Source organism: Pleurodeles waltl, chromosome 5 (genome assembly GCF_031143425.1).
Source record: "Pleurodeles waltl isolate 20211129_DDA chromosome 5, aPleWal1.hap1.20221129, whole genome shotgun sequence".
Lineage (NCBI taxonomy): Eukaryota > Metazoa > Chordata > Amphibia > Caudata > Salamandridae > Pleurodeles > Pleurodeles waltl.
In genome coordinates, this window is record NC_090444.1 from 995,749,499 (window position 1) to 995,774,965 (window position 25,467).

The window sequence follows — 25,467 nt, forward strand, 5'->3', positions numbered from 1 at the left end:
AATGTCCAGCAGGCTCCATTCTACTGATTTGTTAATCATTCTTGACCTTAGTGAAATGTTAAACAGCCGTTATTCTAGGAAAAAGTCCAGCAATCTCCATCTCAGCACCTGGTGTAATCAAATGTGTGTGGAATCTAGCCCAGAATTGAGAACAACTGCAGCGCTGGACCCAGTAATTTCTGACTGTGCATTTTATTTCTCATTTGTGGGCCTGGAAATATGGAATGGCCAAATATTGGGATGGAGATACCTGCCTGAATCACCACCTTCTGTCCTAGTATCCCCCCCCCTCCACTTACTGTCCAACTTGTTGGGGGCTATGTGTTTTTGGCTTTTAGTCACACAAAGAGGGCAAACCTCCCTATAATTTGGAGGCACACAGAACCTCTTAACTGACATTTTTCACATCCAACAGCTGTATAGTTAGAACATTTTTATTTGTTATCTATTGTTTTGTAATTGCATTTATATGGCGCTTACTAGCCCTGATACCAGTATCATGAAATATCGCTCACATATCAAGAGCATCAGAACTGGTTTGAAGGCGCCCTACCACATGTACTACGACGGGTGAGGCTAGGACCCTTAAGTAATGAAGGGCCTACTTGGCCTATGTTTGCCACATTTACACCTCATCCTGGCATACAGACTATGCCGGTTGTAGATTTAAGGATATTATATAATGAATTAGTGGCATTATATAGACGTTTGGTTCAGTTCGTAATGCGGACATTGAACACTACACCAGCACGTCCAGCACCTCCAGTTGCTGGTGGATATCAATTGGCTACTGGGATTAATCCACAAACGGTGCATACCATTATGGGTAAAGTGCCCTCAGATCGAGAAAAAATACCGTTCTGGATTGCTCAGAAAACAAATCAGCTGGAAGCTGTGTTCCCCCATACGGGGCCATAGGAGAAACATAGATTGCTCACTATGTGCTTGCCGTTTGGGATGGTTCCCTCGGTGGATGAATGTGCCACTTGGGGTACAGTCTTCGCTGCTGTTTATACTACCACACATGGTACCCCTACGCTTGCCAATTTACCGGAAGTGTTGAAACAAATACAAAATGAGCATGGGGCTGCACCGGCCCTAGATCTGGGGATGAAATTGATGCGTAACTTTGAGGCAGTCTCCTCGATAATATTAAGTAATATTAAAGGGGAAGCAGTGGCACTGGCGATACTTCAGCGTCTCCGGGAAACTCCACATATAGAACAGGAGAGACAGCTACCGAAAATAATATCTGATACCTATACTAGTATAGGACGGGATGGGCTGGGAGCCAAACCTAAAAAATTGGACGTACCAAATACCACCCATAAGGAAGGTACAAAGCAAGCACAAGAGGGCTCTAAAAAGCGCTGGGACAAACAAAAAGATTTCAAAGATAGGAGAAATAAAAGAGCTGATTCTCCACATCCGGAGTACTCCGAAAGGAGGTATAATCTCAGGAATAGGGATAACATTAGAACTCCAGACAGATATACTGATTCACGTCCTTCTCGTTCCTTTCAGGACGCACCGGATAGACGTAGCGAGAGAGGGGGCCGTCAAGATCGACGTCCGGAATACGTGAAAGAAAAGAAAGACTCGCCGCAGTCTAACATTAAAAAAAAAGAAAAGACTCCTCAGCAAAAGCCACAATTTAAAAAAAAGAAAGTGGCAGGCCTGACCATTAAAAATGCCAGTAGTATTGAGAACGCTGTTGAGGAACAAGAGGTGGGCAGTGACTCTGTTGGACAGCGTGGCAGAGGTCACGATATGTCGCCAAAGTCTGAAAGATCATCTGGTTGTGACAGCAACTAGCGATTGCATCGCAGTTGAAACAGCGGATGGCCACGTTCTCCCACCCGATCGGGTTTATGATTTAACAATTCAGATAGAGGGAGACATGGAACGCGTTATTAGTGTAATATTCTGGGATGAACTTACTAGTGATATCCTGTTGGCCGAGAGAGATTGGCCACCTGAACATGTCCGCAAGCTCCCGCATGGGGAAGATGTCATTTTGCCTTCTTTCTACGATCTTGTTCCAGAGGCAGACAAAAAAACTTATGCTGCTGAATGGGCTTTAGTGCAGGCACCTGCATTATACCGTAATCATGTAGGTTGGGACAAGGACTCTCCTTGTCATGTTATTCCCGTTCGGTCTACACCACACCCGCAGCCACAATACCCTGTTAAACATGAAGCGAAAGCTCCAGTGACGGAGATACTGTCACAACTTGAATACCAGGGAGTAATTGAGCCCTGTACATCGGCAATGAATAATCCACTATTTCCCGTTGCGAAACCTGATCATTCATATAGAATAGTGGTTGATTATAGACACTTGAATAGTCATACACGCACATATGCTATACAAAATTCACACAGCACAGCGCTGATAAATAATATAGTGCGCAAAAAATACAAAACTACATTGGATATATCTAATGGATTTTTCTGCCAGAATTTAGCACACGAAAGTAGAGACCTAAGTGCATTTTCCTTTGGCTCTCAGAAACGCTTTTGTCATTTACCCCAAGGCTATAAAAACAGCCCAGGGCTGTTTTCGGCCCGTGTAACATCAATATTGCATGAGCTAGATCCCGAGGCATTATCATATGTGGATGATATCTATCTCACTGATGACACCCTTGACATTCATCTTGCAAGGGTCGATCGGATAATTGTGGGATTTGCTGCCTTTGGATATAAATTTAATTTTAAGAAAAGCAAGATAGCTTATCTTAGTGTATTGTTCCTGGGATATGAGCTATCAAACGAGGGGTAGAGCCTGGCCCCGCACTTCCTAGAAAAATGTGCTCAGCTACAGCCTCCGAACACGCTTAAGAAATTACAGTCATTACTGGGTTTCTTTAATTTTGGCAGAACCTACATTCCAGATCATGCTGAACGCATCAAACCACTATATGACTTAATACAGCCCAATTTTTCTAGCAGGCGATGGACAATTGAACACACACACATGCTTAGGGATATACAACGAGACATGCTGGAAGCTAGACACTTGTACACACGCGACAACAAAACGAACTTGGTCATCAGAATAATAGCTGGTGCCCTTGGGTTTACATATGTCACCTTTAATGAGGGTGACACAGTGCCAATAGCATACAAATCACATTTGTACTCCAATGCAGAGAAACGTTTTGCTCCTGCTGAAAAAATTCTGACAGCAGTTCAGATGGCCGTCATAAAGGAGAGACCACTTGCCCAGGGGAAACGCATAATTGTTGTCTCCCCGGTGCCGGCCTTAGAGGCTGTCACTAAAGCGAGCGTTCCAAACGCTAAGGCATTACATCCACGCTGGATTCAATGGACAACGTCTCTGACCGCCACTGATGTTGATTATGTGTTTGACCCAAGTCTTCAGACGCAAGAATTTCTCCAGTATGAACAGGAGTACCCCGCTCCTTTACACATATTGCCAATAGGCAGTTATGATACCATCCTTTATACTGATGGATCGGCACAACCGGCTGTGGGTACTAAACATCAATACTGGGCAGCTTGCGCAGCCGTGTGCGGGGTAATGGAAGACAGAGTTTTCCATCCTCATAATACCTACACGCAGACCTTAGGGGACTGCACAGCCCAGTTGGCCGAGCTTAAGGCTCTTCTTCTAGCGCTCGAACATTCAGAGCCAGGGACACAGACGTTGATCGTCTGTGATTCATATTACTGTGTTCAGTCATACAATGAATACCTCAATCATTGGAAGATGAACGGGTTTAGAGATTCTAAAGGGAACACCATTAAACACAAGATATTGTGGGGAAGGGTGGCTGATCTTAAGGATAAGCTGCCATGTGTCCATGTAGTTCATACATTAGGGCACCAACGTGTAGGAATACATGTTGCCGGTAATACATTGGCTGACGAAGCAGCCAAAGCATCAGTATCTACGGCTTCTGTGGCTGCAGTGACTCGTTCTCGGACGAGGTTGGATAATGAAATACTGATTGCCGTTAAAGCCTCGGCAGCAGGCAAGACCCTTCCGAAAGGATACCCTACGAACTATACCTATCATATCAATGCAAAGAATGTTGCTTTTGCAACAATTCCTGATGTTGGTGATCGAGTGATCCCAAATGAAGACCAAAGATTGGAGCTGCACATGAGGGTGTCGCTTCTGCACATGCTGGTATACAGGCCACTATCACCATTTTACAACAACGATACTGGTGGCCTGGTCTATGCAGACGGACTAAACAGTATGTCCTTTGCTGTGACATTTGTCAGCAGATCAAGGGCTCAAATATCAAATGCCCTCCACAGACATCTCTCTTAGTGTCAGACAGGCCACTCCATTGTGTGTACCTGGACCATTGTGGTCCCTTACAACCTGAGGGTGCATACAAATACATTTTAGTGGCTGTAGATTCCTGTTCTAGATTCCTGTGGGTATGGCCACAGCGGTCGGCTGACGCCCGGACTGTTATAAAAGATTTGCTGATCTTTATCGGTACATATGCGGTTGCAGCATTCCATTCGGACGAGGGCCCTGCATTTGCCTCTAAGGCTTTAAGGGACACCATGAGGACGATGGGTGTTGAACTCCATTACTCCTCACCATACCATCCCGAGGGAAATTCGGTCATGGAGAGTCTGACGATCATTTCTCAAAAAAGAATATATAGCATACTTGCTCTGCTGGCCACTTGCATTAGCAATGCATAACACCTTGTTTAATGTGCGCATAAAACATTCAACCTCACCATTCGCCTCAGGCCACCTTGGGGTGATGCGGCGGTGGCGAACACCGGTCCTTTCAAAGTACTCAGACAGTTCTTTGCTCTGAAACGGAGGCCCATTGTCTCTCTTAATCTCAGATATCAGGCCATGAGTCGCCATTATTTTTTCCAGACGCGGAATCACCACTTCCGCAGCAAGAGAGGAGATCACGTCCACTTCTGGATACTTGGAAAAATCATCCACAAGAACCAGAGTGTGTCGCCCATCAGGAAGGATCCCAAAATCCAGACTGGCGGACACCCAAGGAAAAGTTGGTCCAGGTTCAGTTTCCACTGGAGTGGGGCGACTCGGCTCTCCCGACGCTTGACACCACTCACAGGTCTTTACCACCTCTTCCACCTGTTCATCCATGAGCGGGAACCACACTTTGGATCTCAACTGCCCTTTTGTCTTTACCATGCCCTGGTGTCCATTGTGAGCCAACTGTACCACTCGGGAGGTAAGCGATGAAGGGATAACCAAACGGCAACCTTGAAGAAGGCAGCCCTCAGAGTCTACGGTCAACTCATCCCTCACCTGATACAAACTTCCTAGGATTCTTTGCGACGAAGAGACCAATCGGGGAATCTGTTTTTTTATCAGAAACCATTGGTTATCACGGATGGCTCTGAAAACCTTTTGAAGACACTCAACGTTGGCCGTGGCTTGAACAATTTCACTCACCCAGAGGGGTGTTGGCCGGGATCGGTCAGAAATCAATTTGACATATTTTTCAGTCCCCTCGGCATCGTTCATCTCGTGTTCTGAGGCGGCTCTGGGGTGCCTCGAAAGGTAATCAGCAGGATTATCGGACCCCGGACGATACTCCAGCTGGCAACGGTAGTCTTGAAGCTGAAGCATCCATTTTTCAATCCTCGGTGGAAGCTTCGAGGCAGTTCCATTAAACAGAGGAATGAGGGGCTTAGTGGTAACCAAAAAAGGGCGACCATAAACATACATGTGAAAATGTTTGCGGCCCCAATGTACCGCAATGGCTTCCTTTTCTGTCTGGGAGTACCTCTGCTCCGTTTCAGTCAGGGACCTGCTTGCAAAAGCTAATGGGGACCAGTCTTCAAAACTCTGCTTTTGAAACAGCACCGCACCCAAACCCTTTGGACCCGCATCGACAGAAACTTTTGTTTCTTTCTTGGGATCAAAATACCTTAATGTGGTGTCACTTGACAGAGCATTCTTTACGGCATTAAAAGCTTCCTGCTGGGCCACACCCCACACCCATGGTTCCGATGATTCAGTCAGGGATCTAAGCGGTTGTGTCAACGACGCCAAATCTGGAATGAAACGGCCACAATAATTTACCATCCCTAAGAAACTGCGAACTTCAGTCACACAGGTCGGGGGAGGGGCGTCCTTCACATCTCTTACTTTCGCAGGATCAGGAGCTACCCCAGCAGCAGAAAAAACATAGCCAAAAAAACTGTATTTGGTCCGTCAAAAACTCACACTTCTGGCAATGGAGAGTGAGACCTGACTCTTGAATTCTTCGTAAAATGTTGCAGAGCCGAGAATGGTGCTCCGAGATAGTAGGAGCGTGAATCAAAATGTCGTCATTACGTTAATCATGCCAGGTAGATCTCTCAGCAGCTCTTGTAAGGTGTTTTGAAACACCTCCGCAGCACTGGATACCCCGAAACTCAAACGTCTGTACCTCCTCAAACCAACATGGGTGGAGAAAGTGGATATGTATTTTGACTCCTTGGCTAGAACCAGCTGGTGGTACCCTGATCGTAAATCGAGTTTGGAGTACCAACATGAGCCACTCAGCTCTGCTATTATATCATCTATGGTGGGTGTAAGATGTCTCTCACGTTTGATCACAGTGTTTGGCAGGCGCATGTCCACACATATGCAGACTTCTCCCGGTTGTTTTGGCTTACACGCCACCACTATGGGGGATACCCATGGCGTAGGTCCTGTCACTTGCTCAATTATGCCAGCCTTCTCAAGCTGTTCAAGTTCTTTCTCCACCTGAGGCCTGAGGTGGAATGCAATCCTCCTGTGTCGAAGGGCTATAGGTTGAACAGTCTCATCAATGTGTAATCTCACTTCCTTGTCCTTAAGGCACCCAATCCCTTCAAAAACCTCATGATGCTCGGCTATGAGTTCTGCTATCGCCTCCTGATGGATGCCAAGCGCAAAAATGACAACCCCCAGGTCTTCTGCTGCCTGGCAACCTAACAACATTCCATGTCCATCTTCGGCTACATATACTTTAGCGCTAACAGCACTTGACTCATGCGCTACAGTAGCATGGAACATACCTTTTAGTGCCAACGGTGTGTTCTGGCCATAGGCATATACTTTGACCTTTGTGTTCAAGAGTGTCGGTAACTGGCTCATTTTCTGATACTCACTGGCAGCAAGAATGTTTATTGACGCCCCTGTGTCTACCACAGCTGTGATTTCCTGAGTGTTCACCTTTACCTGGCATCTGGGTAATCTCTTCGATGACTGGGCCGTGTTCCCAATGGTGAATAAGGAATGAATAACATGCTCCTCGGCTTCATCGTCATCCATGTCACTCCCCTGTTCCGACTTACTGGTCGCTACGTTGATGCCTGCTGCGCTGTTGCGTGATTTACCTGACCCACATACTCACAAAATGGTTTAGCTTCCCACATCCTGCACACTTTTTTCCTCTTGCAGGGCATTCCGTGGGTCGGTGTGACGGGCCACAACAGAATCCGCATTGCCTCTGCTGTTGTCTGGGGGCGCGCAGAGGTTTTGCCCTGTTGGTGGGAGCAGCCACCATACTCACTGCTTCTTCTTTGATGGGTCTCTGCAGTGCTGCCTCCATGTGAGACGCTCTTGCCTTTGACAGTTCCTTGGTGCGTCCCATCATGAGGATGGCTAGCAACCTCTCGGACTCCTCAAGGATTCGTTCACGAAGCTTTATTGATGCACAACCCTGTATCACCTGCCCTCGTATCTCTTCGGCTTCATCTGCAAATCAACAGGTGCTGGCCAGATTGCGCAGCCGCAAACGGAACAAGTCAATAGATTCTTCCTGTTGTTGTCTAGCTTGTCTAAAAACGAAGCGCTCGTAATCTGTGTTAGCCATCGGTTCAAAATGCCTGTTCAGGGCTGCTATCAGGATAAGATGCGTTTTGGGGGCGTCTTCTTGAAGGTTCTTGGATATATTGTAAATGTCCTTTCCCCCTAGGTGTATGATCAGGGCCCTCTTCTGATCGTCCTCTACCTTCGTTGCTTCAAAGAACAACATGACTCTTGCCACCCAGTCTCTCCACTTTGGAGCTTGTGCATATGGCGCCCCTTCCTCCACAAACGGTTCTATGGGTGGTATTACAGTCATGATGGATCGCAGGGGGGCGTGGTTGTCTGGCCGACATAGATCTAGAGAGTGTCTCAGGGGTAAGTTTCTGACAGCGCAGTACCCTTTATGTACTTTCTCTGTATCTGGATGCTTGTGTCCACTTGGCTCAGCGCTCGCTCATGTGGGTTCCCCTCTGTAGGCATGGGCAGAAAGTGCTGTGTATTGACAAAAATCAGGCTCTGAGCAGCTCATTTTATCAGTGCTGCATTTTGGTGAACTGGGCTTTCTGCAGCTCAGTAGCTTGTAGGGCTTGATGACTTATGGGCGTGGCCCCAGGACTGACACACTATGCTTCACACGATTTACAGCCCGGGGGGGCCTCTTCACTCCACGATTTACAGCCCGGGGGGGGCCTCTTATTCACTTGAATCTGTGCAGATATGCGGGAGTCTTTTCCAACCTCCCGGTGCACTGCCAGCACGCCGCGTGTGACCAGCTGACTGCCGGCAGACCTATACGCTCATTTCACCACAGAGCGAGGCCACGGCAGTGACGCTGTTGCTGGGCAACGTGTTCTCGTTTGTTTATGCGAGGTCTCCCCGTGGCACGAGCACCGCGCACTGTGGCCGCCGCGGGCAGCACCCGCTGTGAGGGTTCCGGACCCTCGTCGCCAATTTGTAGTGTCGGCGACGGCCGGCACTACTAAGTCAATAATAATTGAGGACACAATGCACGTTATTATTTTAGTGTGCTCAGCCCACGGCGTGTTCACAGCATCCACAGCCAGACATGTATCCTTTCCGTGTCTGCCGCGGGGAACTACCAACCCACCCCCAGCCGCTCACTCTTTTATTACCTGGGTCACATGACCTCGGGTTTCAACCACAAAACAACCCCTAGGTAGGGGAGAACACCACGAGGTGCTGAGGAGTGGGCACACCCCTTCAGCACCACACCACATGGTAGTGTTTGGCGCACAGCGTCATACCTGGCGCGACACTACACATTGCTCCAGGGAGAGAGAACGGAGCCATATTTTCTTTTTTTTAAAAAGGCCTGCAGCTGCTGTAGTCCTCAGCATCGGCGCTCAAACAGGCTTCCTAGCACCATACTCACCCCTTTGTAACATAGTGCAAAAAATGTGGGGGTTATGTCTAGTATAGGAAAGGTGGCCTTCCAGTACACAATCCAATGATTTGACACTTCCATTTACATTTTACACATTGGATATTTGCACACATACAAATAGTAAAATGTACTGAGAAATAAATACATTTTTCCTAGTTAATGCCTGTCTGAAAGAGGCCAGAGTGACAAACATAGCCCTGGCTTAGCGTCGAAAAACGTGGGAGGTAGTGTTGGAATGCCCATATACATCCCATGGGATGCCCCCTTGACAGAAAGTAGCACAAGCCACTATTTGCTCTACTTTAAGGCCAATTTTCCAGCGTACTCTGAGGGGGCTTAGTGCATTGCCAATGAATGTCAGAAATGTTTAGAAAAACAGTTCTGCCTCAGTTTCGCCTTGTACGTTATGAAAGGGCTCCTTTAAAAGGAGCTTAAAAAGCTAATAGCATTCCCCGCCCTTCTGTTTTGTTAACGTTATTTGAGATTTAAATCCCCTGGAGGCTTTGTCCCTTTATGAAAAGGTGCCCGGCAATTCTAGCGCTTGGTTTAAATCCGCTCAGAATGTAAATACCCAGTGCCTTAAATGAGTTGTGTTAAAACAAAGACTAAATAAAACACCATGCGGCAGCTCCCGCCCACTGAGCTGTGATAGGCCGCTAAGAATAGATCAGTCCGTGTCACCAACGAACGGCAAAGTCTTTCGAAAGGGAAACAAAGTTGTTCACACAGCCCGTTGGCTCTCGGCTTGCGCTATGCGCCCAGAAGCTTCGGCCAGACCAAGCTAGGTGGAAACATGAGCCGCAGAGGGGCGCTGCACAACGAAGAACTAACTGTACTTTGAGGCCAGTTCCAGCACCCATCCAGGAACCAGAAGGGGCAAGTGTGCCACCTACAAAAGAGAATGGCGCCTGGGCAAAATAGTGTTGACATAAACCCGCAGTGCCAGCACCTGTGGGAAGCTGGGAATGATACTAGATCGAATCCGCTTCCAAAGCATACAGGTATGGCAAAAACGATACCTGCTATTTAGGAGGTGTTACCACGCTTAGAATGTACACGTTAACGATTCATGCCATAAGGGTGTCTCATGAGAAGCTTTTCTACATTGTCGCTGTAGGCCCAGCCAATAGCACAGTTTTTTTTTAAAAATGTGTAACTGAGCTACTATTGATGTTTCCTTAAATTTGGCTTTTGATATGTTTGCTGAACGCGATGCAGTGCTGTCTGACCGCACCCAATGGACTTGATTCTTGGCAACTTGCTATATAAATTGGAAGCGACAGGTTGTTTTCTTGTATCTGGTGAATTCCGCAGCTATGCGCCACGTTGTAAAGCAAACAACTTAACTTCTGGCGGACAAGAAATTTCAGTTTCTAACTTATTTGTTGCCTACGTTAATACATTTAAAAAAACCAATGTACTGGCAACTGAATAAAGGTATGTTTTCTCTATTCCAATTTAAGGAATAGTTTTTAAGCCGAATATTGGTGGAAAAACAAAGTTGACTATAGGCTGCTAGTAAATTTAATCGTCTTATCTTAATGGAGCCAGCATGGCCTTTCGTTTGTGATTTTGAAGATTTCTGAAATCAATAACTGAGTGTTCACCTCTAAAATTTGAATATTTTTGGACTGTGAATTGTTTCTGAGGTGAAGCCTCTTCTTGAAGGGTATCCCACGGGCTCCATTTAGTGTATAGTTGTCCGTTGGGAATGCTGTTTTGATGCTACTTTAGTGAGGCAAGATACAATACAGATCATTTGCAATTTTCAAAATAGCGTCTTTAACTTTCTCCTAAAAGGGTTTCTGTATCCTTTACTTCAAAGTACTTTCATTTTTTTCTATATGCATCCAAAGCAGAAAGAAAGGTGCAACACTTCAGGACCTCAGAATATTCCAGCAAAGGCTAAAAGGGTTGTTGGTCTTTCGACATCAGCAACAGTAGATGAAGTTAGTCAAGAATTCATCACCATCCACATACTCAAAGCTGTAAAGAATGTTCATGCTGTCAGAGTGTGGCCCTTGATCTATGAAAGGGAAGATGGCAATGTCCTCCATGCACCAGAATCATGTACCAGGAAGCTGTAAAAAGATATTACTATATGTAAATTGTGCCTGGATCCATGAATCCCTGATGGCTATTGCTATTAGGAAATTGTGCCTGGATCCAGAAATTACTATAGGTACATTTTGCCTGGATCCATGAATCCGTGAATGGCTATCACTATAGATACTTTTCGTCTTGATGTATGAATCCATGAATAGATATTTCTATAGGTACATTTTTCCCAGCTATACAGGAAGGAATAGATTTTGCATATTAAGTGCCCAGTGACATTGCTAAGTGTCCACAATCCCTGCAAATTCTAGTTATACACATTATAAATTGCTAAAAAAACGCCATTTTGCTAACCTTTATGGAAGGCATTGCTTGGCTGTTCTAGCAGTCAGCTGTTTTTAGGCTAGTGTTTAGAAATTTAAAGTGAGGTTTCTCTTCTAAAAGGCACCATTCTCTAAAATCTGGCAATTGGTGTATTTGTACATAAAGACTATAACAAAAAAGAACAAGGATTATAATATACTGTTATACTAATATTGGAAATGAGACACAATTAAATCTGTGTATATATAGTCCATTGAAAATGCCTAATTAAACAGATAGCAAAGTAATTATTCATACTTTTTGCCAAGGTAATGCAAGACATTCACTCTTCAATAAGACAACTGCAAAACATCTTCTGGGGCCCTGAAACATGAATGTTAAAATGGAAGATCCATACTATCTGGAGAGAAAGTCCTACTTTAAAGGTGTTTAGGCCCTGTAATGGAAAATTTAAAAATTTCCAGGGGAAATGCTAAATCCGGGGACGGATTCTTTGGTGAAACTTCATCAAAGAGATAGAAAGGTGCAAGAAATCCAGCAGGTGAATTTTTGCAAGGCATTTTTTAAATATCTAAAATGAGAATGGAGAACACATTGGCAAAGTACATGAATTGTCAGTTCTATTCATGGATCCTTATATTCAGAGATTTTGAGCAACACGCGTAAATAGACCAGACTGTGGCATCAATGTAACAAGTAATAGTTGCAAAAGAATATATTATTTCATTAACAGATTTAATATCCAAAATATAAATATAACACAATTTTATGAAGTAATATACAAATAGTTGTGATGAGGCTTAAACCCAATTCAGTCCGTAAGGTGTTTCATCTTGTTCCTTTCCATCCAAATAAGAAAATTGATCTTGAAATGCAATCAAATTCAGCCTACACGTGTTTCGTCCTCTGAAGGACTTTATCAAGGCTTATTTTTTTGAGTTCACTAAAATCAATTCCAAAAAGGGATTTCCAAATTTCCTATGAAACCACAACGAGTCTGTGCTTGTTAATCCTCAATAAAGTGAATAATTCGAATATTGACATCATCTGTTTGATGCCGGTACTCGAGGGCTAGACTCTACGATGGAACGATGATGACAAATTACTAAGATACTATACATTTTGGACCTTTGACTACTTCTTGATAACACATATTGTTTTTATGAATATAAATACATATCAATATTCGAATTATTCACTTTATTGAGGATTAACAAGCACAGACTCGTTGTGGTTTCATAGGAAATTTGGAAATCCCTTTTTGGAATTGATTTTAGTGAACTAAAAAAAATAAGCCTTGATAAAGTCCTTCAGAGGACGAAACACATGTCGGCTGAATTTGATTGCATTTCAAGATCAATTTTCTTATTTGGATGGAAAGGAACAAGATGAAACACCTTACGGACTGAATTGGGTTTAAGCCTCATCACAACTATTTGTATATTACTTCATAAAATTGTGTTATATTTATATTTTGGATATTAAATCTGTTAATGAAATAATATATTCTTTTGCAACTATTACTTGTTACATTGATGCCACAGTCTGGTATATTTACGAGTGTTGCTCAAAGTCTCTGAATATAAGGATCCATGAATAGAACTGATAATTCATGTACTTTGCCAATGTGTGCTCCATTCTCATTTTAGATATATAAAAAATTCTTTGTTGGTACAATTTATCTTGTTCCACTACACATACTGGACAACAGGTATGTTTGGAATGTATTGAGCACCTGTACAATACCTCATACTATAGGAAATTGCCTCCTTCCTTAGGTTTTCTGTTGTCAAATAGTTTGTTCAATGAATTTTTGCAAGGCCTTAGCGTTACTTTTAGAAATTGGAAGATTTTCGGTTATCATTGTCACCCAAATTCTAGTTCAAGCCCTCAATGTTTTGATCACGTAAAGTCAAGGGCCCAGCGTTGGGGTATGGGGTGACGTCTAACATAACATCATTTATATTCATAGAACCTAAGGCATGGAACAGCAGGGATGAGTCGTATCACATGGACTGCTGGTACATGGTTACAGAAATGATATCATCCTGCCCCAATGTCTACTGAATCATGGAGAGCCCCACAGTTTAAAGGTACACATCAATCACAAACCCAAACAGGACAGAAACACATCCTACGCTTCTTTTTAAGCCCAATTGAACTGATAGACATGTGATTCATCCCCTGCTGTGATGACAGTGATAAGCACCATACGGGTAATATCCCAGCACTTACAAGATTTTTGTGCTATTTCATTTTATTAGTGAAAGTCACTATGTAATTTCACAGCTTTTGCAGCTCTTTCATACTGCCACTAACTTCCTCTTCATCCTTCCATCTGTTCTGTTTAGCAAACTTCACAACTACAGGCCATGTCCTGTCCTCAGTTTGCCATGGCTTACCTCTTGTCCCCACCTGCTTGTTGTGGTGAATATTAAAATATTGGTATTTGTAAATTGCATGTCTGTCCTTATATAACTTTTTATTCCTTCGAGCTGTCTCAGTTGTTTACCACTTCACAGCTCTGGGTGAGTTTGGATTTTGCATTTTATCCCAATTCACAAATCAAATTAAGGGTATCAGGATCACACAAGTGAGGAGTGTGGAAGATTTGGTATGTCATTAATACAGGTGAGTAATATTCTGCTATTGCACTCTGTCTATCGTGTGCCTTGTCCTATTTTGTTCACAGATTAGTATCTTGAATCTTGTGCTTTTAGACTCCATTCATTTTAAGCTACATGCACCCAAGAGTGGACTAGGCTAGCGTTGTACTCACTGGGTACCATAGACTTTCCAGGGTCACTTTTTGACTTAAGCCCTTGTCACAAGTTGGTCTTTAAACTCTAAAATGTGTAGTAACTTCCTGTTACTGCATGCATCTGAATTACAAGTTTTGTGATAAAAAATCCCTAGCCCCGGATAAATGTTGCCTGGTCATAAATGCCGATATTTATCAAGGGAAACGTGCCTCGTAAATACACCAGTAAATAAACCAAAACTCAAATGTTATTGTTATTCCACACTGTCATGTAAAATCTTGCAGCTGAGTGAAGTTGATTACACCAATAAATTCCTAGTCAGCGGTGGCAGACTTGTTCAGGTGCAACATATATTACACCAATTGCCGGCCCACTCGTAATGAGGGCTTAAGGTTTTTTTACTATTTCACATGTCTGTACCATCCAGAGAACGTCATCAATGCATAGACTCAGCACACTATCTCCCATCCTCATATTGTATCCACAGTGGTATGCCACTAAACTCTCAGAGGTGTCTCCACAGAGCTTTGCAGTGCCTTAAAGAAACTCAATTGAATGAGTGTGGCGTATTTTTGTCAGGATGACGATTGGTGGTGTGGACACCTTAATGAATACTTTGGTACTGTTCTGTATATGTCAGACACGCTGTACCGCAGTGTGAACTGTTGCTTGCATAAGGACACGTTGCGCAAATTAGGAGTGTGTTATGTTGGGTAAAGATGTTGACAAGCTGTATCTGTAATATTTTGTATTTGTTTGTTCTGCTATACTTGGAGGGCCGTGCATCACAGTGGCAATTACTGAATAGTACGGTGGCTCTGTGCCCACTACTGAATCTGTGTTTTTTGTGTCAGTGTTTCTACTTTGCGGACGTGTATTGAAGTCTAATGGTTTGAGATCACAGTGAGAAATTTGTCTAGTCCATGGAATTTATGGGCACATATCAGTAGGAATTAAAAGAGGTGAGCTGCGCATGCACTTGGTAAGCAATGGTTGATATCTGCGCAATAGACCCTTGTGTCAAGGTTGGGGTGTGAGATGCATGATTTGGAAGTGAGCATGAATTGGATATGATGTGCAAGACGGGCCATGCAATGAAAGAAAACGTGGGGATGACGGGTGCAGACCTAAAGTAGCTCTATATTACCATGGTGCTGAATGTAACTCATTATCAGTGAATGGAACCTTGTTACTGTAGTGGTTGTGATGCAAAACAATAAGAGAATATATTAACATGGGACAGCATCTTTTAAATGTGGTGTAAATGTGGAATTTCAAGTGGGATATTGGTAGTGAGTTTTCCTTTGGCACTAAGGAAGGGTGTGACAAAGGGGTTGAACATGAAGAATTAGGGCATGTCAGAGCTAGAAAAGTGCATGGAGGTAAATATATGATGGCATAGGACTTTCTGTGTATTTGAGAAACAGCATGGCAGAACGCTTAATGAAGGTATGTGCCTTCATTGAGGCAATGAATAGAAGAACACCTTATTCAGTACAATACAAAAATCCCAGCTAAGTGGCCATGTAACTGTGTTGAGCCACAAAACATTAGGCTGATGCATGATGTTTCCTTGTCGACCGAGGACCTTAACAATATTTTGTATTTCATAATATTAATGTATTTGTTTAAGTGTCAGTGCAACAGAACCCACTGTATATTTGCTTTAAAGATTAGGCCTCGTTATGACCCTGGCAGTAACCAGACCACCAAGGTCACAGTCACGGTCAGACCGCGACGTTACGGCCATGGCGAAAGCGCTACGGTCGGACCACTGGCACCGTGACTTTTCGGCCGCCAGACAGCCTGGGCTGTCCCAATCTGCCAGGGCAACGTTGCAAGCAGCGCTGCCCTGGGGATTACGACTCCTCTCTCTACATGTGTTTACATGGCGGTTTCACTGCCAGAGATGGGGTGCCGGTGGTCCCAGATGGGCCCCTGCACTTTCCAAGAACTTGCCATGGGCAGTGCAGGGCCCCCCCAGGCCAGCCCCGTCGCGCAAATCAGTGTCTGCTTTGCAAACACTGATTTGCGTGACAGGAGCTGGTGCACCTGATGCACAAAAGCATTGCTGCTGGCCACATTACGAGCCGGCATCAATGTTGTGCGTTTCCTGCTGGGCCAGCAGGAAATTCATAATAGGGGCTGCGGGAAGGAGACCGCACTGGCGGTCTCCTGACCTGTGTGAGTTTGACGGGCGGCATTTTCTGCCCCCCAAAATCCTAATGAGGGCCTAATTCATTTTCTGGAAAATACAAGCAGTCAAATAACCTCTGAAGTAACTCTAACAAGGTAGCAGAGTGATTAGGTATAAAATTAAATAACAATGTTTTTTCATTGAAAGGAAAAAGCAATTGCTATTATTATTATAAGGTTTTCACATTTTTTTTTTGTAAGCCTTCTAAAAACGTTTTCTTGAACCTAACTCAAGGTTAAGTATTTAAAAAACACAATAGGCTTCTCCAACTCTCCCCAAAAGCCAGGCAATGGCAGATAAATTTTTTGTTTTGGGGTTTGGAGAGGATAGCTACACTAACATACATTTTTGTTGTCATACCCATTAGATGCATCAGCGACTGATACAAATGTTTATTGTATTTACATAGCGCAAGTTCGTGCGATGTAAATACAAATAACATTTGTAGCAACTGCATGATGCTTCTAATGCCTGTGACAACAAAAATGTGTCCAATGTATGACTCACGATTTTTGAGAGACACCAGTGATTTACATGAGCAAAAGTTACATTTACATTATAGGGGACTAAAATAATAAAAAATAATGAACTTTCCTTATCTTCTTTCCATATCGGGCTGATTCTGTTAAATCCACAGCGCTGTCTGCTGCACATAGGGAAGCTAGCACCACGCACTTCAGCCAATGAAAGCAGCGCTCTTATGCTGTTTATAATAGTAAACAGCATAAGAGCACTGCAAGGATTAACTGGGACAGGCAAACACAGCGCGCCATCAGAGACCGATGGGGCTGTGTGTATGTTTCTGCTTCTCCCTGACAGTTTTGACTAGGAAAGTCCAAACTGTGCATGTCAGACTGGCCTTAAGCAAAATACTAGCCAACATGACATGTGCAGATCTGATACACAGCCCCAGCTTCCCATCAGAATGCCTCGCAGCTGTATGCCTCCTTTCTGCTGGCATAATGTGTGAGAGATAATTGATGGCAGGCGGGGGGCCAGTGCCCCCTTGCTCCTATGAATAAACCGCCTCTGACACTCATGCAGTCTACATCGCTTCATTTTCACTGGTTCTTTTTTCTCAGAGTATGCCATAACTTTAATTTATTCAAAACTAATTTACATTTGTGCCTTGGCAGCCTCATACTATGGCAGGTCAGAGTATAGCAGAGATTGCCACCATTGTGGCAGTCAGGCATGTTGTCAGGAATAACCAGCATTGTGTCAGGGCCTGCATGTTGTTAGAAAATTCCACCTTTGTATAAATTAGGGATAGAAAATATTAATAAAATATTAATGTATATTTTAACAGCTCTTCTATACCACTATCAAGCAATTCCTGAGTCTCACATCTCATTCAATAAAGGATACATTTCCCCTTCACTGTGGAACCTAACCTTACTTTTTAGAAATTAGATTTTATTATGGGTTATCAATGTGAACTGTCCTGCGCAAGGCTAGTATCCACTATATCAGTAACCCAGTATACAGATATGTTACAATAAAACATATATACACATCAGTGGGGAGCCATTATCAACTCGCTACATATTAATTAAGCCATACCCCTTCACGCTTTTCGCTTTTACTATTATTGAAAAACAATTTTCTTTTAAAAGTCTCTTTCAAAAAACCTTTTCACTTGTAATACCAGTACACAGAGGTGTGGAATTTAATAAAATATATACTCCTTCATTGGACAGGTTGCTTCCTAAATCTACTTGTCCTCTAAAAATAATCTACTTGTCCCTTTGGTGAAATGAAGTGCGGTGAAAACTTATGGGAGCAATCTCATTATCTAAGAGCTCTGAAAATAGCCTTGCTGATTATGCCAAGGCTACTACTATAGTAGGGCTTGAATACTTGCAATTTCAATCCCTATTATAGCAATTTCCATATCTTGCCACCTCTCTGCAGATATAGAACTGGTGGCTGGAGTAAGCAGTAAGCAAAAGCTCCAGGGTTGGAATGCCTTTGAGTCTGCAAACCTACTAACTGACATGTTTTGAGGATTTTCACCAGCTCTTCTCTAATCTTTTCCCATAATTAGAAAGGTTGGAAATGTACTCCTGACAATGGCAGAAATAGAAGTTCTTGCAGGATTGGGAAAAAAGTGGTTGGAGTGAAAGTGAACTTGTAAACGCTCAATAGATTTGAACATGAGCAAATCTACACATACATATTTGCTCGTGCTAAAATATGATTCACAAATATTTTCTAGGAGTACACATTCCTAGCCTACTTTTGTAAGTTCTTGTGTATTCATGAATGCCACTAATTCAAAGAAATATACCCTGAGTGCACTTTTGTGACTTTCTTTAAGAATTGGGTCCCTAATTAGGTCTGGCATTAACAAAGACATTTTGGTGGTCATTACAACCCTGGCGGACGGTGTTAAAGCGGCGGTAAGACCGCCAACAGGCCGGCAGTAAAAAAATTGAAGTTACGACCGTGGCGGAAAATACCAACAAAGACAGCCACTTTAACACTCCGACCACCACGGCGGTACAAACAAACAGCGCGGCGGTCACCGCCAACAGACAGGCGGGAGACAATGTACCGCCCACACTATTATGACAGGCCAATCCGCCACCTTTTCCAGGGCGGATTCACCGCGGATAAAAACACGGCGGAAACAGGAATTCCGAAAGGGAAAATGCTGACTTCTACACACCCCACGAGGAACGAGAACACCATGGAACCGGAACTCCAAATTCTACCTGCGATAGTCTTCCTGATCCTCTACCAGGAGCACGAACGCCGGCGCAGAAGACCACGGTGAGTACTGCGCCTACGACACAGGGGAGGGGGGGAGGCAAAAAACAGGGACACACACACGCAACACCCCCACCCTCACCCACTACAACACACACTAATACATGTTGATACATTACAGTTACACCCCCCAAGGCCCCTGGAAGAATGCAAAGACAAAAGGAAATGATTGTAACGATTGTAATCCATTAAAATCCAGTACTCCAAAATATATATACACTATAAACAAATATATACACCAATAATACAAGTCCAGGTATTGCACCATTTATAGTCCGTGGACCACTGGGCCCAAAATGTATGGGTGAGGCCCACACTCAATACCCGATCAAAACAGAGAGAACACTGCAGGGGCATCAGATAGAAATACAACAGGCACCTCAGGGGGAAGGGAAGGGGGGGCACCTCATCCGGATGAGTGCACGACGCCAGATCCACGAGGGGGCTCAATGCCCACTGTTCAATCCTGGGGAGTGCAAAGCCACAGTCTCTCAAGTCTCTACAGTGGGTGGTTTGTCCACTGCCATATCCTGGGGAGTGCAAAGCCACAGTCTCTCAAGTCTCTCCAGTGGGTGGGTTGCCCACTGTTCAATCCTGGGGAGTGCAAAGCCACAGTCTCTCAAGTCTCTCCAGTGGGTGGGTTGCCCACTGTTCAATCCTGGGGAGCGCAAAGCCACAGTCTCTCAAGTCTCTCCAGTGGGTGGGTTGCCCACTTCTTTATCCTGGGGAGTGCAAAGCCACAGTCTCTCAAGTCTCTACAGTGGGTGGTTTGCCCACTGCCAAATCCTGGGGAGTGCAAAGCCACAGTCTCTCAAGTGGATAACAGTCTCCACTGGTTCTGGAGGGGGACTGGTGCCCAGAGTGCTTCATCCTGTGAAGGACAGAGGTAGTGGATGGATCTCTCCACTGGTTCTGGAGGGGGACTGGTGCCCAGAGTGCTTCATCCTGTGAAGGACAGAGGTAGTGGATGACAGTCTCCACTGGTTCTGGAGGGGGACTGGTGCCCAGAGTGCATCACTCACCCCGTGACGGACCCAGTTGCATCAGTGCCCCTGCCGCTCATGGGCTAGCGGTGCTTCAGATGGCGGTGCCCTGTTCAGCGGTGCTTGTGATGGCGGTGCCCTGTTCAGCGGTGCTTGTGATGGCGGTGCCCTGTTCAGCGGTGCTTGAGTTGGCGGTGCCCTGTTGAGCGGTGCTTGTGATGGCGGTGCCCTGTTCAGCGGTGCTTGAGTTGGCGGTGCCCTGTTCAGCGGTGCCCTGTTCAGCAGTGCTTGAGTTGGTGGTGCCCGGCCCAGCGGTGCTTGAGTTGGCGGTGCCCTGTTCAGCGGTGCATGTGATGGCGGTGCCCTGTTCAGCGGTGCTTGAGTTGGCGGTGCCCTGTTCAGCGGTGCTTGAGTTGGCGGTGCCCTGTTCAGCGGTGCTTGAGTTGGTGGTGCCCGGCCCAGCGGTGCTTGAGTTGGCGGTGCTCTGTTCAGCGGTGCTTGTGATGGCGGTGCCCTGTTCAGCGGTGCTTGAGTTGGTGGTGCCCGCCCCAGCGGTGCTTGAGTTGGCGGTGCCCAGCCCAGCGGTGCTTGAGTTGGCGATGCCCTGTTCAGCGGTGCTTGTGATGGCGGTGCCCTGTTCAGCGGTACTTGATTTGGCGGTGCCCGGCCCAGCGGTGCCTGTGCTGGCGGTCCTTCATGGCCCAGCGGTGCTTGTGCTGGCGGTCCTTCATGGCCCAGCGGTGCTTGTGCTGGCGGTCCTTCATGGCCCAGCGGTACCTGTGCTGGCGGTCCTTCATGGCCCAGCGGTGCTTGTGCTGGCGGTCCTTCATGGCCCAGCGGTGCTTGTGCTGGCGGTCCTTCATGGCCCAGCGGGGCTTGTGCTGGTGGTCCTTCATGGCCCAGCGGGGCTTGTGCTGGCGGTCCTTCATGGGCCAGCGGGGCTTGTGCTGGTGGTCCTTCATGGCCCAGCGGTGCTTGTGCTGGTGGTCCTTCATGGCCCAGTGGTGCTTGTGCTGGCCTCCTGGGCAGCTGAGCTGGGGCTGGCGGTGGCCTCCTGGGCAGCTGGGCTGGGGCTGGTGGGGCCCTCCTGGGCAGCTGGGCTGGGGCTGGCGGTGGCCTCCTGGGCAGCTGGGCTGGGGCTGGCGGGGCCCTCCTGTGCAGCTGGGCTGGGGCTGGCGGGGCCCTCCTTGGCAGCTGGGCTGGGGCTGGCGGGGCCCTCCTGGGCAGCTGGGCTGGGGCTGGCGGGGCCCTCCTGGACAGCTTGTGTGGTGAGGTGTGTGCAGGCTGGTCTGATGGTGTTCTTGGGATAGGCAGAGGTACAGGGGATTGGGTCTGGGTGGAGGAAGTTGGAGGGGGGAGGCTAGAGACGGGGACAATGGCTGCCATCAGTGCTGAGGCCAGAGTTTGAAAAGCTCGGTGAAGGGCCGACTGACCAGAATGAATGCCCTCCAGGAATGCATTAGTTTGTTGCAACTGCCTTTCTACACCCTGGATGGCATTCAAAATGGTAGACTGCCCAACAGTGAGTGACCTGAGGAGGTCAATGGCCTCCTCACTGAGGGCAGCAGGGTTGACTGGGGCAGGGCTTAGGTGCCTGGGGCAAAGGTGATGCCCACTCTCCTGGGTGAGCAGGCACGGGGCGAAGACTGAGGGGCTGCTGGGAGGGCGGTCCTGGTAGGGGGGTGGCGGCTGTACCTGTAGATGCGGGGGGCACAGATGTTGCCGCCACCACAAGGGAGCTCCCATCAGAGGACGAGTCCGTGTCGCTGGTGTCAGCTCCTGTCCCCGCCGTGGAGCTCCCCTCGCCCTCCGTCCCACTGATGAATTCCGAGTCCGTAGTCTCGCCCCCCAGGGCCATGTGGGATGCAGCTCCCTCGTGCTCCGGTGCCACTGCTCCTCCGCCTGATGATGCTAATGCATACAAGAACAGGAAGACCACAAAAAGGGGGGGAGACAGAAGAAAGACATGTTCAGTGCATGGATTACCGCTACCGTTGGCGGACAAGACAGACACAGAGGCCCCCTGCACTACGCCGCGCTCTTGGGCTCCACAGTGCAATTCCTGGGAAATGGCCTACAGGGCTATGGACGACATCTGCACACATAGATGACACAGGGGCATGAATAGCTGTACTTGGCACTCTACAGAGGTGACAAAGTGCCAGTGCTTATTGATAGTATTCCTAACCTTTTCATGGTGTTTATGGTATGAGGCTATATATTTCTACATTATTGATCTATATTTTTTTTTTCTACAGGTCTTAAATTATACCGCTTCTCTTTTACATTTTTTAATTATGTTTCTAGCAGTTTTATCATTCCTTCTTTGTAACCCTTTGCTTTTAACCTGGCCACCATGTCATTCTGGATCGTATTAAAACTTTCCTTTGTTTTACAAATCCTTCTGGCACACATCAGTTCCCGATAGGGAATACTGTTCTTCAAAGCAATTGGATGGAAACTTTTGGCATGCAAAGTGCTGTTCCCTGCTGTAGGTTCTTTGTAACCCATAGACTATAGTTGTTTATGTCTGATCTGACTAGTAAATGAAAGCTTGACATCATTGTTATTTATTCTCTCGATAAAATATTTTGCTTTTTCAACATTTCACAAACAGGTTGTCAATGTATCCAACCCATAGTAATATACTGACTGACCATTCTTCCATTTCAGGACTGTTGCATACCTGCTCCTCCCACCATTCTGTATGAAAATTTGCATTGCTAGGTGCGAAGGAGGTCCCCATCATAGTTCCTCTTTGCTGTTCAGCTAATTCACCATGCCTCTGTTGGGAGCATGGGTGCATTTTGAAATTGTCTCCCAATCTTTGCAACTGAGACAAATATTATGCAGTATTTATTCCCACTTAGTACAATAGCAGGTGTTTTTTAACAGAAGTCTAAGAAAGGCTGATAACAATATAGAAATTACAGTTCCCAACAGCCTTAGATGCTAGACTACCTACTGTTATAAACACAGTTATCTCATTAGTTTACTCTGCATGGTTTGTGAATGATCCTGCTCTTCCTCTTACAACCTTAAAACCGGGACTATTTCATCAATGAGAAACAGAAATTTTATGAAGAATACACAAATGTCCTTGAGGATCAAATATGTCATCCTTGCTTGTTAGTTGGTTGTTGAACTGGATAAACCTGAAATATGTCAATAGTAATTGTCATAAAAAGAGGAGGGGGGATAATCATGTATAAAATATACAAAGTGATGGGATAATAATAGCCTGTATCTTTAATAAAACAAGGACTTTCCTATACTGATATTGGATACATCTGCATTTTATATTAAGAACGGAGGCTTATATTATGCTATTTTAAAGCAAGTCAATAACAGCAAAAGATGCTTGAGAAAGAGCCTTAAACATAGAATCCGAAAATCAGTCGGGTGCTTCCAGGATGTCCTCTAGACTGGCCCAGACCAGTAGTCCTTGGAACCCCTGGCCAAATGAGGGCCAAAGATGGGCACATCTTTTCCCATTTGAGACAATCAGCTATTTGACCCAATGGGCAAGATTGCAGAAAACACCGGAGAGTAAGGTTTAATAGTGGAAATGAGTAGATGGCCACAAGAGGTTCTGAGAGGAGCTGTACTGCTTCTGTTTTCTTGTAAGCAATGTACTACACAAAGGTTTGGATGATTTGGAAAAGCAGGATTCTCCACTTCTGTAAATAGAGTCTTAGTTCTCTTTGATGCTGAGAAATATACACCTGATGGAGTGAACTGCCTAGCAGAAATATCCAAGGCTTTGACTTGAGAAACATGTTTAAAATGCCAAAATTCTTTGGTCTTTATTTGGATGGGGAATTGGGTCTCACAGGTTACAAGCGATTATTTTATATCATATGATACCTTGATATTGCATATAGATGACTTTTAATCGAGTAGCACTCACATTATGCCAGATTTCTCTGATTATTCAAATACTGACCTATGAATTTCCCAAATGGAAATAGAAACCTTGATCAAGACATCATGTTCTTCAAAATCAAATGGCCCAAGCGATATACCAATTGATGTACTCAAAACTGACACCAATTTGTGGAGTATATTGCTCCATAATCTATTTACACTGACTCTTTAATCGGGCATTATTCCAGCATTGTGGAAAGGGGCTATTATACACCCTTTACATAAAAAAGGCTGAAAGAGGGATCCTAAAAACTACAGACTCAGTGCTGTTCCTGCTTTTCTTGATGTCGAAGGTAAACATCTTGCACAATTCATATCGGACAATAGATATATTTGGGCTACTAACCACAACTTAATTCCCTTCAATGAATCAGACTTTCAACCCTGGAGCTCAAGAGTTAACAACATCATAGCTCTTAAACTCTTAGGGGCATATTTAAGAAAAATGGTGCTTCACAAAATACGGCACACCATGGCGGTAATTAGAGGACTAGCGTAAGACTTTTTGACGCTAGTCCAGGACTTTGCAGTATTAGCATAACTAATTCTGACGTTAATCCTGCAAAGCACCCAGAAGCCCAATGTAACCGAGTAGGCGTTAGAAGTGAGAGAAAAATCGTGCAAAGAATTCTCTTTGATTTCCTTGTGCTGTTTTTTGGCTCCACTAATGGGGGAACGCCCTCTATGCATACATTATACCTGGTGCAGGCATAATGTAGCACAAAGTTTTACAATGTGGTGCAATGCATGCATTGCGTCACTTTGTAAACATGGCACAGGGTTTTTGGCCTTCTAACGCAACACTAGTGTAAAACAATGATGCTAATGTGGCGTTGAAATGGTGCTAGGGGCTCTTAAATATGCCCCTTTGTGCATAAAACAATAAGAAGGAATTTTACCCTTTATGCATGCTACATTGATTATAATTCTGCATTTGATTAAGTTAACCAGGAAAAGCTCTGGGAGAAACTATCAAATTGAGGAGTTAACCAATTAGTATTGCATTTTCTTTATATCTGGCTTTAAAACAAGCTAACGAGGACATCTTTGTCAGCTAAGATGCAAACCACAAATTAACTCATCCAGGGCTGTAGTCCATGACTTGGAGTCCTTTCTAATGCGATGATGCAAGTGTTCTATACCTTGGGGGACAATACTCTCTGTGTTCAATAGTGTTATAAAGCACATCTCCAGTTTTAGACTCAAGCCATAAGTTTCCTCTGGTAGAAGTGGGAAGGTGACAGAGGTCACCCACTGCAATGTCTTGGGGAAGGC

At 45.1% G+C, this 25,467-nt stretch overlaps 1 protein-coding gene across 1 annotated transcript in view; it reads left to right on the forward strand.

Annotated features, from left to right (window-relative positions):
• The first annotated feature begins 9,892 nt into the window (after positions 1-9,892).
• SLC2A12 (solute carrier family 2 member 12) overlaps positions 9,893-25,467 on the forward strand; it is a 423,646-nt gene continuing 408,071 nt past the window's right edge. The window contains exon 1 of the mRNA XM_069235156.1: positions 9,893-10,170. Within this exon, the coding sequence (XP_069091257.1) occupies positions 10,071-10,170 (100 nt within the window). The 5' untranslated portion in view covers positions 9,893-10,070. The remainder of the gene's footprint in view (positions 10,171-25,467) is intronic.